Source organism: Cebidichthys violaceus, unplaced genomic scaffold, assembly GCF_023349555.1.
Source record: "Cebidichthys violaceus isolate CVI_PGR_0920_01 unplaced genomic scaffold, fCebVio1.0.p SCAF_13, whole genome shotgun sequence".
NCBI lineage: Eukaryota > Metazoa > Chordata > Actinopteri > Perciformes > Stichaeidae > Cebidichthys > Cebidichthys violaceus.
Genome location: NW_027176296.1, coordinates 9,489,165 through 9,507,599, shown reverse-complemented (window position 1 = coordinate 9,507,599; position 18,435 = coordinate 9,489,165). Strand labels below are relative to the sequence as shown.

The following is an 18,435-nucleotide window of genomic DNA, read 5'->3' as shown; positions in this document are numbered from 1 at the left end:
TTGAATGTGTTTCCTACAGTTGGACTTTTTTGCCTATTGCACTGTTTATCTATTTCATTTCTGGGGACAAGCATTACAAATGAGCTTAGACTGTAAATGCTATGAGGCGATTATCCAATGCTGTAAATCTGTCCCCATTTGAATAGTAAATACTTGAAAAAAGGTCTATAGTAGATATTGTACTATTTGTGCCAGCTACCATAATAACAGAAAAACGGCATCTTTGCTATCTTGCTTTTGAAGTACATCCACAACTCTTTCTTCTTAACTCAAGATTCAACACTACCCGACAAACAAACAATCAGAGAGAGAGAGAGAGAGAGAGAGAGAGAATTCCTGAAGCAGGCAGTGGTGGCTCTGAAGAAAAAACAACTCATACCCAAACAAGCACACATGTCAGCCCTCCCACCCCCGACCAACGCGTTGACAGCTATAAGTCAGCAGAGTCAGACTTTAACGCGACTTTGGGAAAACATTCAAACTTCATAAAATGTCCCTGCTATTGAAGGTGTCCTCTGTGCCCTTTAAATCATGCACGGCTGATCTGTGGCGACATGCTTCCATGTTTGTTTTTTTAGTTCTTATTCACTTCAATTATCAATTATCTTCATCGGGTTTGGTATGAAATCTGGTATGAGCAGAATGCGATAAGGACCCATGAACACAAGATACATTCCCTCTCCTTAATGCTCCTCTACACATGCTGATTTCCAAATCTGATTACACAGAAATGCTTTGTGAACATCCTCCGGCTTCCCGTTGTCAATCTTTACTGAGACTTTACTGAGATAATAATAATCAGCTTGTTTCATCGCAGGAACAACACAGACTGCCTGGAAGCTAAAATGAGCCATATGTTTCCACCCTTATCTCTGAACAGCAAGGCTTCTTTTGTTAAGGCGATGTGCAAATAAAATAAAGAGAGGTACCTCTTGATTTTTTTTTGTGTGTCTAAAATGAAAGACCCGTTGTCCTTCACTTCGCTGTGAGGCAGATCATCTAGACACAACAACAGCAGGACTGGTTTGCGTTAGTGCTGCTTCATGAAACAAAACATCCTCTTTATGCCTCGCACGCAATATATGACTACGTGTTTAGGCTGTTTCCATTTCAGTAATTTAAAGAAAATACACCAGTCAGTAAGACCTTGTTCTCATGTGTGCCTGTATTTGTCTGAAGTAAGGAAAATACAGCCATTCAGGTAAATCATTAGCCTGCTCATGAGTCAGTGCTCGTGTTTACTTTTGTGTCTTAGCCCCTGTTGGTGCATGATCCACACAAACACAAGGTCATGGGCTCAGGGGTGAACAGGTGTGCTTCAACTGCAGGTGCTTCACTTTCCTTCACAGCCAAGCTGACAACAAGCACAGCCTGAGTGTCTGCTCTTTCACATTTAGACTGTTGGGGGTTTGGCTTGAAACCAGTAGAGACATGAACTACACATACATACATCTCCACCCACACGAATGGCTGATTAAGACCAAACTGAAATGAGTCCTGAAATCAATAGCAGCTCAGCAATGAAGAAGAAGTAACTCCTTCAAAACATGCAATTAAAGCTATAGATTATAGTAGTAAAAAGTATTTTTATGTAAATGATTTTTTTTGTAATCAATTCAGACTTTCAATGTTCCAAATGTGCCACCAAACACTACAAGGCACACAATGCACTGGGGCACGGCTCTACCTTTGACCCCTTGTTCAAACAAAGCAGAAGGTCACTCCTCTTGTCAGTGCTGCAGTCAACGCCTCGCCTGCAGAACAAATGGGGGTTTGTTCTCCGTCCTGCCCCCCCCTGCTGTCCTGAACGCCCCCACAGCACTAGGGGGGGCCAGAGGAGATGTGTATGTGTGTGTCGCTGCCTTTTCCGGTGGCACGGCAAAGCTTTACACTGGGGTTCCTTCAACTTTTTCCGTAACCCCCAAAACCCAAGAGCAGCAAACCCCATTCCTGAATCTGGTAACAGCGGTGCTCTCATGCTACACAATTCATCAGAAATATGTCTTAATGATTACCGACTGCAGTGTAAGAACTATTCTGACACCCACACAGGCCTGCAGCTCTTTGTGAAGTGGTTGCCTGCTTCCCCGGCCAGCCCAAGGTTCAGCTAATCCCCCATGCGTGAGCCAAATACCATCTGTGTTTGTTCGGCAACAAAGGGGGCACTTGTTAATGACTTTCCATGTCTTCACTGGTGTACTGCCGAGGGTGTGTGTGTGTGTGTGTGTGTGTGTGTGTGTGTGTGTGTGTGTGTGTGTGTGTGGGGGGGGGGGGGATAGGCTATGGAAATGGAAAGGCTACGGCAGTCAGGCGAGGCAAATTAAAAGACCTCAAACAAGGATCAATAACCCTGTGAAACCAGTGTGTCCCTTGGTTTCATTTTCTGAGGATAGAGGACAGATATCCGGACAAGTTTGCCATCATTGGATCACTTCAGAAGCTTTGTTTCCACACAAAGGCCAAAACAGGTTGAGCTGAGGGTTTAATCATTAGTTAAGGTTGCTACAGTGACCTCTAAAACTGAACTTTTTCACAGTGATTCATTGTTTATCTGTTTTATTCAACCAGGGTGACATGTAAGGAGACGTGAATTCTAAAATAAATTGTTTTCATTTTGAGGTTATGCTTAGTGACTGAGTGATTTGACATCATACAGCCTTATATTTCACAGACTGACCTCCATCCCCACTCAAAACTAGAGTGTGAAGCCTTCCTTACTGGGTAGAAAAACATCATCTGATAGTTTGAGTAACTGAACTATTTGACAACACAAAGGCCTACTGAGATTGTCTTAACTGTCTAAAACTCCTGCTCCAATTAAACTTCTCCTACAGTATTAATAAGAGACACATGGGTATACTTAATGTAAATTAAAGTGGCTGATTTCAACATTTAGGGGAATACACAAATTTGCTTGCTGAAAGTTAGATGAGCAGATCAGTATCACACTCATACAGTATATTTGAAGCTATCAGCAACAGCTTATAGTTTAGCTTAGCATAAAGACTTGAAACGGGGAAACAGCCCAAAATCTACTTCCAAGAATCTGTAAAGCTTGCTAATTAACGCGATGTATCATTTTGTTTAATCCGTACAAAATAAAAGTTTAAAAACAACAAATTGAGGAGAAATAGGGTTATAGGATTGATAAAGTTCCAGATGTCCAATATGTGGTACATACAGAGTACATTAAAGTAATTAAGAAAAAAAGACAGCGTTTTCAACACGTATTAAATAAAAGTAGAGAACTGAACCACGACCCTGGTGATTGCCAGGAATCTATAGAGGTTATGAATCCCTTTGGTCCACCTCCACATCACCCAACATACTGCAGCTCTCCAGTAACACAGACTCTTTCTATGACTGCCCTCTAAAGTGTCACACATGAACAGATTAACTACAGAGAGAACGACTATTTATGAACCGCAAACTGCTGAAGATAATACTGTTTGTCTTGATTCCAACAGCATGGTGCTCTTGTTGATAACAGCTTTCTGGTTCTTTTGAATGAACTGTGATTTGAAACAATTGAGGGCCGCGCACTGAGCATGTTTTGCAAGCTTTGGATTGAACTCTGATCTCTCGATAATCCCTTTCACTACCTCCGCTTTTAAATTAGCCGTGTGACACGCCAGGCCTCTTAGCTCATCCGTTTGCTGTTCTCTCATTAGTCCCGAGCCTGATTCTGCACTGCAGAGACTCCCTTTTAATTCTGTAAATGTATAAGACGTAGACTATAAAACACGAGGTGACATTTCACTTCAGTTAAATATTCAAATTAGGAGCATTTCTTGTAACATGAGGAGATTGTGTTTAAAAACAGTGGCAAGAAAAAGTCGAATACGGTCAGTCAACGGGCAAATTTTGACAAAAAGTTTCAGGACAGTATGTTTTAATACTTAACCCATGATTATGTCCCAGACGAACATTTTTGCAACACACATCATAGACCCCTCATCTGCTGCCCTTCCCCCACTTCTCTGTCCTCTTCCACTCACTCAGGCCCATCTGCAACAGCAACTCGCTTGGTGGAGCAAATTTAGGCAGCGAGCAAAAACCAACAATCCACGCTGGTGCTGGCCCTTTTTTTCTAACCCGCTCAACTGTTAACTGTGTTCTTTGGCCTGCCATGCAAATGCATGTGGATCAAAGCAGGCATGATAGGACGACGCCTATATGGGGCCTCTTCCCAAAACCAACAGTAGCTCCTACAATGTCCAGGGGCTCCATTGGTCTTCCTCTTTTTGTGGGAGAAACAAAAATCATGACCAAGTCATTTTCTACAACTTTGCCCTCCCCCCTCATCTGTCGCACTGCTGGAATCATTACTCAATCCAACACAGCTGTTTTTGTAAGCTTAAGACTTCGTGAGATGTGCTATAACTCACTGTTTCCATTATATATTTCACAGCGTCGGAGCGGAAAGAGACTGCAACTCACAGGAATCTGAGTGGCATTCAAATTACTGGCTAAATAATACATTGAGAGGAATTACATTTTCATAATAAATAAAACATCTTTCACACTGCCATCATTAACCAGACTGAGTACTTTGTATTTACTAAAACGTGTCCTATAATGGACAATACAGAGCATGTCTCAACCACAACCCTGAAGGAGAAAAAATGACCTGAATGTACATGGTTTGATTTGTGCGTGTGTGTGTGGGGGGGGGGGCCCTTGCCCCAGGCACCGGCTGACTGCTGGAATGCTTTTACTACAAACAGCAGACTCACACACGTACACATGTGCTGACCTATCTGCAGAGGACATGCCGGTTCAGACGCGTTTACTGGGGCAAGGACTGGATCAATAAATCCAGCCTCCATTTAAGTAATGACCGCTTTGTTTTATTATTAATGTAGATTAGCAATAAAGCCTTGATCTCCTAATTAAGTGAGTCAGTCAGTGTGTTTTTCCCATCCATTTTTCTTCTTCTTATTGTTAAGTTTTTCCATCTTGTGCAAAGCATTTTGTAACGTTAATTTTTAATTAATTGATTATATGATTGTCAAAATTATAAGTATTTTAAGTATTGTTTCAGACATTTTCAAATAAAAAAATGTGAGGATTTGCTGCTTGTCTTCTTCTTCTTTGAATGGTAAAAGTGGACATCATTTGGGTTTGAACGTTTTTTCAGGATAAAAACAAACGTCTTATAGGGGTTAATTTGGGCTGTTGGAAATTGTGATGGACATTTCACTAGTTTCTGACATTTTATCTACCAACGAGTTTATCTAAAAAAAATCTATGATATAAGGGGTAATTGAAATAGATTTCAACTGGAATCACATGTCTGTTTCATGGGTAGCCTGAGCGTATTTCAGGATATCATAATGAAGTACAGTCAAGAGGCTAGATCAGAGGGACACCAACACTCTTTGGGAAAGCCCCCCAGTTAAATAATTATACTCAGTGTGTGTGGTGACCCTGTGTTTATGCTCTCTGTCACCAGCAATCTATTTACCTGTGATGACGTTAACGTCAGGATACGTGTTTTCACACAGCTCCACGCCACAGCTGTCTCTCTCAAACGCCTCACGCAGCTCCTTCTTCACGGCTGCAGATCCACATAGACGGTAGAGACCCACCACCTAAAAAAAATGCACAAGTAGGTCACGTCAACAAAACATTTAAAAGAGAGGCATTTTTACAACCCTATCGATCAAGTCAGCACTCAAAAAATGTGCTGGACAAAAGCCAAAACTACTTTCACGGAAAACTCACGTGTGTCTCAAAACTTTGGTCTGTTTTTACAAAAAAGTTGATTATTATGTCTTTTTGATGGGAAGCTGGAGGACCAGCTTGGCACAGCACCACACCACCACCAGTATTCACTATTTACTTATTTTTACCAAACATACCTTGTATTCTACCTTTTATCTGTTTACTATCGTAATTGCATTTCTCTATATCTTAATTTGGCCGCTTTTGTCTACTCTGCATATAATGCACCTATGAATGTCAATCCTGAAAGAAGGATGGATCTGTCTTTTGTTGCTCTTCATGCCTTTAGTTTTCTGACCTTTGAGGGTTTATGGGTAGATGGAGTTTTATGTTCTACAGATTGTAAAGCCATGGCACAAAACTCGACTGACCACTAGCTGCATCCTCTCAACAGACAGTTTTAAACCTTTAAAGTGAGACAACTTAACTCTTGCTGAACAAAAGTGATTAAAAAACACCTCTGAAATACTGTATATGTCAGCCAAAATAAGCTTGTGTTAATACCAGACCACCTTTGGCAACAAAAGCTTGAGTGTACTGACTGAAGCAAAATTATATTTCAGAAGAATATTGTGTTATCTATTCACTTCTATACACTTTAAAGCAAGACTAACATTTGTTTAATAGTGGCCAGTTACACGATAATGGTTAGCAAACTGACTCAGTAATGTCAGTTACACAGAGACGTTAGCTAACATTAGCCACCATAAGCTACTAGTCACAGTACAGTCGTAAGGCTGTCGTGGAAAAGATCCACAGAAGATTAAAATGACCAACAGTTTTGTTGCTTGTGAATTATGCTTTTCAATTGTAAGAGCAAGATTTGGTTATTTCTTCTTTCAAATGATATGTAGTCTAACTTTAAAATGCTGCTGTGCATTATTTTCAATACATCTGTGCATTTCATCACTTGGTTTATTTGAAAATGACTAAAAGAAAGAATGTGCTGTGCCAAACTACACTCATAGATGTGATAATAATGTCACTTCTTTATGAGCATTAAAAGATGGAAGCACTACGCAGTAAACCATCAATGTTCCTTTATCTAAGCCTCCACAGTGTGACCTAAAGGAACTCTGAACAATTTCCTCCAGATGCTGACATTTGATTTGTGAAACTTGGCACCAATGGTCTCCTTGTTATGTTGGGATTAGGCCCGACTTCAGACATACCATACTTTCTCCTACATGTGTCTGTCTGGTATGTTGCATAGCAGAGCAACTGGTGTGGTTGCCCTGGTAACGTGTTAAGTCAGTGGGCTGTGAATGGCGGGTCGGGTCCAGTTGCACACAAACACAAATACACACACACGCTGCTGGCCCTTCCGGGCTCCAGCGTAGGAGCACTATAGTGTCTCCCCACCAAACCGACTATTTGTGAGCTCTCTGTCGAGTCCAGCAGTGTTTTCTGAACCTCACACGAGAGGCAGAGAGGAGCTAAGATTAGGCAGGGATTTGCCTTTGTGTGATGGTAAACAGAAGTCACTGGGCACAATGAACAACAAGTCCATTGAGAAAAAAACAAAAAAAACAGTCTCTCTTTAGATCCGAGTGTAGGCGGGGAACAGCTGTTAGCAAAAAGAGGACTTGCACTTATGCACTGCGGCTGCTGCCGGGCAACACGACAGGCGGCACCAGCCAAGACCTATGTGCCGAATAAGGCAGACACAATGACCACGAAACCAAATGAGTTCCCCCGACAGGAATGTGGAGTCCTCAGTGACGATGGGATCAGTTCTTTTTTTTGGTCTGGGATTAGCTTAAAGACTTTATAGAGACATCAAAGGAAAGAAAGGAAAGTACATTTTGAACGTATTTAATGCTCTTGAGTGTTAGACCAATCAGTCTACCAAGTTGTTGACTTCCTCTAAAGAGGACTTCTCTTTGATCACCTTTCTAATCGACACTAGCAAGGAAATAATGATCTATTATCAACTTCAAAACTTCCTGGAATCATGCCTTTCTGGCATGATTCCAGGACTCCCCACATATGTACGTAAGCATGTGATAGGAGAGCAGACATACATATAAGCATTGCTAAGTCCACAACTACACAAACACAATAAGAACAAAAGTAGGGCTGCACCGTCATCATCGTTTAATCTGCCAATTGTTTTCTCAATTAATCAAAACATTTTTTGGTCAATAAAATGCCATGTTTCAAATGTCTAGTTTTATCTAAGCATCAGTCTGAAACCCAAATATATTCAGGTTACTATCCCACAACATAAAGAAAAACAACAAATCCTAACAAATGAGGAACTTGAATGTCTGCATGAGGCCCGTAGGTCACTTTTCCATACATGTCACAACTGTAGCTCTAATATTAGAATACTGTCACATTAGCAGAAACAGAACAGGGTAATACGCAGAGATATAATAGATTCTTAATCACACATTGATCAATTTCTCCTCTTCTTATGGACAAATAAACTAAAATATGTTCCTCTAACCACAAAATACTTTGAATTATCCAATTTTGTGTCAGATCAGATCAGTATATAAAAATTAGTTTTGATTGTTTTTTTCCAGTTAAAATGCTGAACAAAAAAAACCACTCCTCTTGTAAGAATATCCAGTAAACCAGTGTGAATTAAAGGGGAGCCACAACAAAGCGTCTTGTACTTTTTAATGATGTTTAGCACTATTGAGCTGTACTATAAAAATAGCATCAGATTTTATGTAATTGATATAGTTTTAATCTACATAATAGACGATGAAATTACAACCCTGTTAGAGAAAAATTATTGGGGGATAGAATATTGAGAACATAGTCAAGCGTCCCTTGGGCATATGGTCATTGGTGAGAAACCAGAGGACGGTCTTATTTCCACCAGCCTCTCTCTCTCATCTGTATCAGATGCCACATGTAGCCCAAATATAGCTGCAGTCCTGTCACATTTGAAAAGAGCCATTACAGAATTTTTATGTAACAGAGACTTGTGTTTGTAAGCCCAAAAGCCATTCCTTTAACAGACAGATGAAACCAGCAATGTTACTGATTCAATGTCTGAAAAGAGCTTCAGTTTGGAGGTCATGTATGGAAGTATGTGGGTTTCTGTTATAGATCCTTTTTAAAAACATGCCTCTTTTTAATGGGTCCTGAGTGCTCTCATACATAACTCCAGTCTCTCACACAGGCATTATGTGCGGTCTTTTCAAAACACCCACAATCATCCAGCGTCTTAAAAGCTTGGAGAAGCCCTTAGGACACTCATTTCTAAGAGACTCTGAAAAAGAGTCCCCATCAAACATCCACATAATCATTTGTAAAGGCACACCACTGCACGTCTGGCCGTGCGGGCTTTAGTGACACAACCTGCAAATTCCTGTGGGATCTGGTGTCGACACGGTCCTAACCTCTGTCTGCCTGCAACCTGGGGGAGCCCTTACACTCGAGCTCACAGACTGATAGACTGTACAAATCCACTCCAGAGAGTGGTAAGAAGAAACACTGTGAGGGACAGGGGGCAGGCAGTGTCCGATACGGAGTAAAAAAAAAGAAGGCAGAGGGAGAAACTGAGGCAAACAAGGAGAGACAGAAACAGATGGGAATCCCTATATGGCAACACAAAGCAGCGTGTCAACTGACAACTAATGGTACTCATACCATTTTTTGCAAGAAGCCTGACAGCCCTCTTGTCAACACTGCACGTATGGTGTTGCAATGATGAAATTAATTAATTAATTAAATCAACTACAATTTTAATAATGAAGTGATCTTTTATCAACCACAAATGACAAACAGTCTCCGGTTCCAGCTTCTCAAATGTGAGACTGCCTTTCTCCAGCTTATATGACTGGAAAGGTAATATATTTGAGTTTTGAACTCTTCCTCGGACAGAACAGGCTATTTAGAGAGGTCGAAATGGGCTCTAGGGACATGTGATGGGCATTTTTTAGCTTTGGCAATTAATTGAATAATAATAAATAAATAATCAACATATCAATTAAAATTGTCTTTAAATACTTGTGATTGACAAAACAAGAAGTCTGAAGATGTCACCTTTGGGCTCTGGAAAACTTTGATTTTCACTTAATTTTCCAAAATGATTTAATGGTTTGGTCTATAAAAAGTTTAGACAACTAAATAACTAATCAGCAGATGAACGGATGATTAAAACAATCACTAGTCTCATGCAGTACCAACTATGATATACAAGCTCATTATCTGCTAACAAGAAAGAAATGTAAAGAGACCTGAACTTTTAACTTGATATCAATAAAATCATTTTCTCAGGTTTGCTGTTACTACTCCTGCTTGAAGCCCGGCATGCTGCACTAGTGGCCAAAGGCGGGGTCTGATTTGACAGACAGGCTCTTTGTAGAGGCCTAATGTTTGTCTGTCGGCCCCAGGCACCCGCTTCCCATTGGCATGCCCCCCTAGAGTGATCAGTCAGCAGCAGTGTCCAGACACTTTTACTGCCGCTGTCTCAGCTCTAATTAAGAGAAACGCCGCCGCTTCTCCCTTGGCTTCAAAGATCACATGAAATGTAGGGGGGGGGGGGGCAAAACAAGAGGTGATCACATGATCCAGGAGAACACTCCACCATCAGCACCACTTCCACGTCAGTCTCTTAACTCTGAGTCTTTCTCCTCTATGAATAAAAGAAGCAGCCCTCCCAGGAAGTGCAACACATCTCTTCAGTCCATTCTGCTCAGGCCAGTCGTACAGCATTATAACTGGCTGCAGGGCGAGCATACTGAGCTAGAAGGATGCTATGAATGTGGGATTATTTCTCTCTCTATTCTCTCACACATCTCATACAAACATGCATTATATAATTGTATCCTACCAGCCTTCTTTTAAAACTAATCCACGTCTGTTTTCAATTGACAGAATAGGATTTGAATGGCTTACTGTGTATAGGATTTGCAAATTTTCTCCAGTTTTATTTCATTCTAAGTTTGACATCTATGGATTTTGATGAATCGATTGATGGTCAAATAAAACAAGACATTTTGTCACTTTAAACTGTGGGAAATTATTTTCAATAAATTAATTACTATTCTCTGTGATGGTAATCAAGAAATTTTGCTGAAATCATTGGTCAATTAATCAATCGAGTGACAAATAATCAATCATTTATAGGGCAACAAATTGAAATATTCCTTGCATGCATTTCATGAAATGTGACAGTTAAACTGAATATAGTTGGGTTTTTATACTGTTAGTCATAAATAAAACAAGCAAATTGAAGATAATAAGTAATTTCTGTCATTTTGTAAAAGAAACTATCAATCGATTCATCAGAAATAGAACAGATTGATGAATACGGGAAACAAAAGCTGGTGATCATATCATGTCCAGCAGAAACATAGCTTGTCACGGTGTCACCTGATTGACTTGTTTATCTTTCTTTTACCATTTTTATTCTAAAAGCCAAACTCTTCGAACCACACACAGACTTACCTGGCAGCCTCTCTTCTCGATCTCGTTGATGCACTTGCTTATAAGCAGCGGCACCATCAGTCCCGTGTTCTCCCTCTCCACCACCCGCCACGCCTCCACCCCAAACACTTGTGGCTCCCTGTCTCCGTCTGGCCCACCATCCAGTGAGTTCTGCCACTGCTCCATCAGGCTCAGCTTGACATAGATCAGGCCCCGCGGCTCCAGCTTCACCGCCAGCTGGTGGCAGCGCGTCACCCGGAAGAGCGCGGGCAGAACCACCGTGCCGTGGCAGCAGACGCGGTTGCGTCTCGGCATGGGCTCCCAGCTGAACACCACCAGCTTCAAGTGCTGGGCATTCTCCAGCTCGATGTTGAAGGTGTGGTCCATATCTAGGAAGGTAGTTCGGCATGTGAGGAGGGCAGTTCGTGCTTTATTAACAGAGTCCACTTGGATGGCACAGTAGACGTCTCTGGAGTCAATGCGTGGCGGTTTGAGGTCCTCAGCACCATAAAAGTGCAGGCTCATCAGTCCGGAGATGTACTGGCTGCACTTGGGCTGCTCTGTGAAGCTGTAATGGCGGAAAGCATCAATATCCAGCTCTGTGCCATTGAGTTTAGAGCCTCCGCTTCCTCCCTCCGTCTCCTTGCCTTTCCCTCCCTTCACCTCTGCAGAGCCGTGCTTCCCAGATTTGGCCACAAGCTCCGGTGAGTCCCCATCACTGAGGTAGCCACCTTTACTGGCGGACTTCGAGCTGCCGCTGCTTTTCTTCTTGCTGAAACTGTGCTGTGTGGACACACTGCTGTCCAGGTGGTAGCGTGAGATCACGTTACGGCTGGCTTGCCCACCCCCAGATGCAGCTAATCTGGGAGGGCCTGAGGAATGAGGGACGGCCTCCAATCCACGTGCGTTGTTTCGGGGAGAATGGGCTCTGGGCTCTAAATGATTGCTTCCGTTGCCGTTGTTGCTGTTACTGCTACTCGGGGTCCCCTTAATGCTGAGTTTCCGGCTAAGCTCCGGAAGTTTCTTCATCTTCATGGAGATTTTCCTTACGGTACGCGGGGACTTGATCTTGTCTGGGAAGGACCAGTTGATAGAGCTGCTTTTCTTCGCTGGGTTTGGGCTGGAGGGGGGAGAGCTGACAGCATTGGGCAGGTCAGGACCATCTAGAGAGGAAAAAACAGGGCAAGAGAAAAACTGATTAAAAGGAGAGCCTGACGCATTTTGAATTCAGATTATTCTTTGGTTGACACTTTATGGAAAAGTTTAAACATTTTCACAGAAAAAGTCTGTGGCAGGAAAAATATTTAGAAAGACATTTTTGGATTACTCGCAGGAACAAATGGGTACGGCCAGTCACAAGTTCTTAAGTCTCTGTAATCACTGGTTTTACTAGACGAGCCACCTCACTTCTATGATTACAAGCAACTGTTCAAATGTTCAGTGAAGACAGACAGGAAAGAAAAAGACTAAAACCAAAAGCAAAGTGTGCATGAGCCATGACTTACAGTCCCTCAGAAAAGCACTGCACCTTCATGGCACATCATCAAGTGATTTGGTTTACATGCTACCGAGTAATCCACCGACACAGACACACAGCAGGCAGCGCTTCATAAACACTTGGGCACTATATAATACAGTTACAGTCCATATATGTAAACCTAGACAGTGATTTGGATAGATAACGGTTTTCAAAAATTCAATTGTTCACAAAGAGTTTCCATGAGGCCCCTTTGCTATAAGTGGGCTTCATTCAATCAAACACCAGGGAAATTGAAGTGGAATGTCATTAGCTGCAGCCCCAAGAATAACAGTGGTCTACAAGAAGGGAAAGGTCTGTCTAGAGACACCAACTGCTTCAGGGCTGAGCTAGAGTTACTCAGTCATTATTCAAGTTGAAAAAAAATTAATTTGGATTGGACCTTGTAGGCCGTTTTCGCCTAACTAGATGTCGACAACATGAAATTTCAGGGTCTAGAGTTCTACGCAAGAGTGACAGCCACTGTTTAGTCTACAGGACTGAGCTGTGACTTTAAGTTTGATCCATGTCAATTTTCAAACAGATTGCTTACCCAACAGGAGCCTTTCTGTGGCTGGGATATTAATCGTATAATGTTGGAAGCTGCTATACTCAACAATTTAATTTAATAATGTGAATGAATTATCATAGTCTGCTGTTCCCCTCAGCTCCAAAGAGTCTTTTAGTGTCTTTCAGCTGATTGTTTTGGTTTTAAGGACTGCAACCATCACTACCCTTCCAACCAATTTCCACATTCTAATAATCTATCAGAGTTTTCATGGAGCCATTTGAGTGATTAAAATGGAATTTGTCAAAATATGAGCATCCTGCTATTTGACCAATGGGAAGCTTGAGCCGGTCTCAAACAGAAAAACAGCTCCTTTCTGCATTCAGCACCCTTTTGTTAAGATTTCCTCCATGGTTAACCATGTTATACTTCACTGCATGGGTCCATTGAAGATTAAGGCTGCACTACATGTCTCTGCAGGAAGGGTTTACCTTCTGTACGCCTTGTGGGGAGTGCTTTTAGATCTGGCCTAGATGGTAAACAAGACCAGGGCCTAATGAGACATTTAGACATTTAATTTGATGATCATTTAATCCATGATTTTGGATTTCTCATTTCAAATATAAATGTTTTTGTTGTTCTCATCAGCTAATTACTTTCTCTGAATAAACCTGATAAACAATAGAGTGATTCTGTCAGAGAGAAACAAAGAGATACAAAGTTGAAAGAAGAGAGGGAGAGAGAGCTTGACCCTGCCAACATCACCAGCTCTATTTTCAGAGGGGACCTGCTGTGCTATTCTGGGGCAAGGGCCCACAAGTGAAAAGAGGGAGGCAGAGGAGGTCCAACAGGATGGAGAGAAGGGTAAGATGGGGGGCAGGAGCAGGGCAGGGTGTAGCCGGCAGATGGGGGACAAAGGCGCCCCTTGTCCAGGCACTCGGAGGTCTGGATGGTCGACTGGAAGGCTGGCAAGCTGGCTGGTGAATGTACAAATGAACACGGCTGTTCTCTCACATTCCTCACCAAACCATGTTTAGCCTCCTTTTCCCCCCTGGCTGAGTAGCCTTCCCTGTCACAGCTTCTTGCCAATAATAGACACAGAGGCGCTCTGAGAAGGGAGAACATGGGTGGAGGGCACAGGAGGTGCAAACTCACCAAACAACATCTGGGGTGGGGTCGGGTACACAGAGAGCCCTGGTCAGGTCTGAAACAAGGTTTTCAGGAGTAAAATTCCACATACATGATGAAACTTTTGAGATCTTAATTTTTCTACACATTATATTACCAGTATAAGTAGAATGACATGTATGATATAAGTAGAATGTATTTAGCCATAAAACTGTAATGTATGAAAACTGCTGTTCAAAGTGTTCAAATGTGGTTCTATAGGAGTAGAATGCAATTGCTTATTTATAGTAATGACACTCCTGTCTCTAGTTTAAACTGGTTATAATGTATTCATATGAAAACACTACAAGTCAGGGCAAAGAAATGGTATCATTCACCAACGTTCAATATAATTTGATCATGTTGATATGATCCTATAGCCATCATTTTACAATCATTATGTGGCCCAAATTAATGTCTCAGAGGAAATCATGATCACAAAGTGACAAAAAGAGTTTGGGAAGTTAGGAGCACAGTTCATTGTGCATTAAATGTATTATCTTTCATATGATTTTGCACGTATTTGCCATACTGTGATTATGGTACAATATTGTGTGAAATTGATGCTAATACAATAATTTCAGTTTTCAATGCCAAATCAATACTTTTTAAAACTAGCTTAGTTGTGTTAAATAAAAACTTATTTTAGTATTAAGTCTCAAAAGTTCCTTGATGTAAATATCTGAGTGAAGAATAAATAAACAATTGTAGGAGCATGACCAACTATTATGGATCAACAATTAGTCGATCACACTCAATACTTTGAATATCAATATCAGAAAAATAATATCCTCTTATTGATTTCAATCAAACTGCTGGATCGTACCTTCAATAATGCTGATGCAGCACCCAGAAAAGATAACATCAATGTCCATTTACTTGATTATGTAATACTCTCAAATACTCTCATCTCACATAACCTGAAAGCCTTTAAGAGTGAGAATCAAAACAACTGCCATCAGTGTCCTGCTATTGTGCAATTTAATTGACAATCAACATAAACTGGGGCAACGTCCACTGGCCCTGTAAAGCAGATCAGTTCACGACTGTTGCATGGTTAATGACTGTGGCCACACACACACACACACACACACACACACACACACACACACACACAGCTGTGTCCTCTGTAGCCTTTGGCCGTGTGGCAGCAGCCAGGAGAGTAACGTGACACCTCACTAGCTGAGGTTCAGGGGCGATGGTTTGACACCCAACCCTCCAGGGCCATGTTCCAGGGTCAAAGGGCAAAAGGTCTGCATTTCTCTGGGTGACACCTGAGCCGGGTAACTATGTGCACCCCCATCACATTAACACGCACATGCACTCACTACATTACTGTAACACAAAGAGAGAGTGCATGTAAATATGCATGCATTGAGGCAAACACACACATGCCCTCGATGACCCTGCAGCCCTCCTCAGGCACCCGGCCACTGACACTTCTTAACAAAGCCCAGGAATTTATGACGAGGGCTTCACACAATACTGGCACCAGACAGGTGCAGGAGAAGGGTGTGTGTGTGCATGTGAGGGACAACCTGATCATTATCAAATAGGGCTGGTATTTATATCGTCCATAATGAGCCAAATTGTCCCTCCAGCCAACGGCAAGATGTAAATAATACTCGGATAATGTGAAATTTCCTCCTGTGATACAATATTAGGGACCTTGCCTACAACAATGTGTGTTTGTGTGTGAGAAAAAGAGACACACACATGCTGAGCATACTCTGATAAGCCTTGGAGGGAGACAGTAATCTGCTGTCCCTGATTACCCCTGTAAAACCACTTGTATTCACTTGAGTGTGTGCGTGTGTGTGTGTGTGTGCGTACAAGCATGTATGCCAAATGTGTGTGTTAAATGTAAAATCAGAAAAGACCAGGGTGTGCTGACAAACAAGGGGAGTGTAAATAAACCGGTGAATGGCATACTTGTCCTGTAGTTTCTTCACCCGGTGACTGTGGCCAGGCTCTGCGCTGCTTCCTCTCCTTTTGGCTCTAAATCATTTAGTGCTGGAAGGCCTTTCAGGGGCCGCGGGAGCCCAGCCGTTTCATTACAATGGTTACAAAACCCCTGCTAATATATCCAAGCATGCAGGCCCTCTCACTAGCACAACATGGCCCCCTGCCAAAGTAGCTCCCACGTAGCCTAGCTCGCCTGTCACTGCAGGCATTCCTGCTCTGCTGTAGCTCAACCGACAGAGTGGCTGCTGATTCTGGACAACCTGCAGCCACACCGGCCTCGCTGCGCTGCCGAACAACAGGGCACTAACAGCTACGTGATGAGAGTTGACGACTGACTTATCTAATCTGAAAACAAACCACATTTCAGCACTCAGCATTTCGTGGAGATACAAAAAAAACGTCAATAAAAATGAAATGCTTTCATCACACAGAGTGGAATGTATTGTTGCTGGCACAAAGAGGCAGAGAGACACTATACCTTATAGGATAAAGTAGCAGCAGTGCAAAAACAACAATTAATCAAAAATAGTTTGACAAATGACAAAGATTAAAGGGTTTCTGTAGTGTTTAATAATGAAGGCACCCCACCAAATCTGAATCAACGGTTGTGATCATTTACCTCGACTACATTGTTGTTGGTTCCAGACCTTCAAATGTGAGGACTTGCTACTAAATTAGTAAATTTAACATCTTTTGGTTTTGTTGGTCCAGAAACAGGCAACATGAAGATATCACTTTGGGCTCTCATGGGAAATTGTTGTGGGAATTATTTTCCATTTTATTGAAACAAAAAATTCAAAAGATGAATCAATAATGACAATAGTAAGTTGTAGCCTTATATTGATAGTGGTTGGAGGTTATAAACACCCCAGGAAAACCTCTCATCAAATACAAGGTCACGATCAGATTCTACTAAACTACAGATACTATAGAGACAGAGCACAATTAAGTCCCGCCCCCAACAGAGGGGGAAAACACTTCATTGCTCTCCATTGACTTCATATTATGTGAAGGTGCCACCTCACCACTCTCTTCTGCTAGCAAATAACAGAAAATGCCTTAAAAGCTGGTGTGTGGTGGGAAGCAATACCAACAGGGTTAAGAACCCAGAATTTAGTTTTTATCTGCCGAACCAAAAAACATGAGGATACAGACAATAAGGCCTGAAGCATCAGCAGGAAGAATGGGGAAGCTGTGGGATCCTGACAGTCAGTATGCATAAAACATTTTGTCCAAATGCTAGTTTTAGGCTAACTAGATTTCTGTTAGTTACGCTAAAGCCTTTTGACAGTATGCAACTTGTGTTATAGTGGAATGTGGATAAATCATAAAGTTATGTAGTACTATTTAGTATGTTAGCAAGTGCCTTAGCTAACTACAGTAGCTAACGCATAGCTACCTTTAGCTTGCCATTAGCTAACCTTATAATCTTTACCATTATTTTAGTTATCAACTGAACCCCTGTTAGACATAGGGTGCTAAAATAATCTTTTGACATGCTTAAATCTGGTGTTTTTAGCTAGCTACAGGCTTTTTGTTAGTGTTTCAGCCCTTGGTTGCATATTGTGGTGACGATTGTTTCGTGTTTTTTAGAATTTGACTTGTTGTTCGCTTTCTCTATTGTGATCCCCAATGCATACATGACCAATTAAGGAATGATTATGCATTAGTGTACAGAGATAAAAATCCTCTACTCATCAAAACAGAGACCAGAACAGTTTTCTCCAGCTGCTCTGGTAGTGAAATGAAGAACAGACCAGAAAGAAAGAGCCATGAGAAAACTATGTGGCCCAAACTTCACATCTAGCGCCAAGCTAAGGAATCTGCTCTGGTTTTGAAGTGCTGCTCTTACAATGTTGCCCCTCTGAGTTGTTGACTTCCTCCAGACCCAACCATGCAACCGTGCAATCATCTGCCGAGATTAGATTCCACGTTTGAGCTCAGAGGCTTGAACTCTCATGTAACTTTAGCAGGCCGGGCCAACTCTCAAACACAGCAGGCAGCGTGACCAAAACAACCCCCAGAAATAGCTCTGATCCCATTCTGAGCGCTGGCCAAGTCAGATTCCCCAAACAGGCGCTACACAACAAGAGATTGGGAACACACCACGCTCACCACCCCCAAAGTCCATCAATCATTATTCTCCATACAAATAGAGCAT

At 41.9% G+C, this 18,435-nt stretch overlaps 1 protein-coding gene across 1 annotated transcript in view; it reads right to left on the bottom strand.

Moving 5' to 3' along the window:
- Window positions 1-18,435, bottom strand: part of syde2 (synapse defective 1, Rho GTPase, homolog 2 (C. elegans)) — a 45,781-nt gene that overhangs the window by 11,820 nt on the left and 15,526 nt on the right. The window contains exons 4-5 of the mRNA XM_068707686.1: window positions 11,140-12,281; window positions 5,468-5,594 (exon numbers count right to left, since the gene is read on the bottom strand). Of these exons, the coding sequence (XP_068563787.1) occupies window positions 5,468-5,594; window positions 11,140-12,281 (1,269 nt within the window). The remainder of the gene's footprint in view (window positions 1-5,467; window positions 5,595-11,139; window positions 12,282-18,435) is intronic.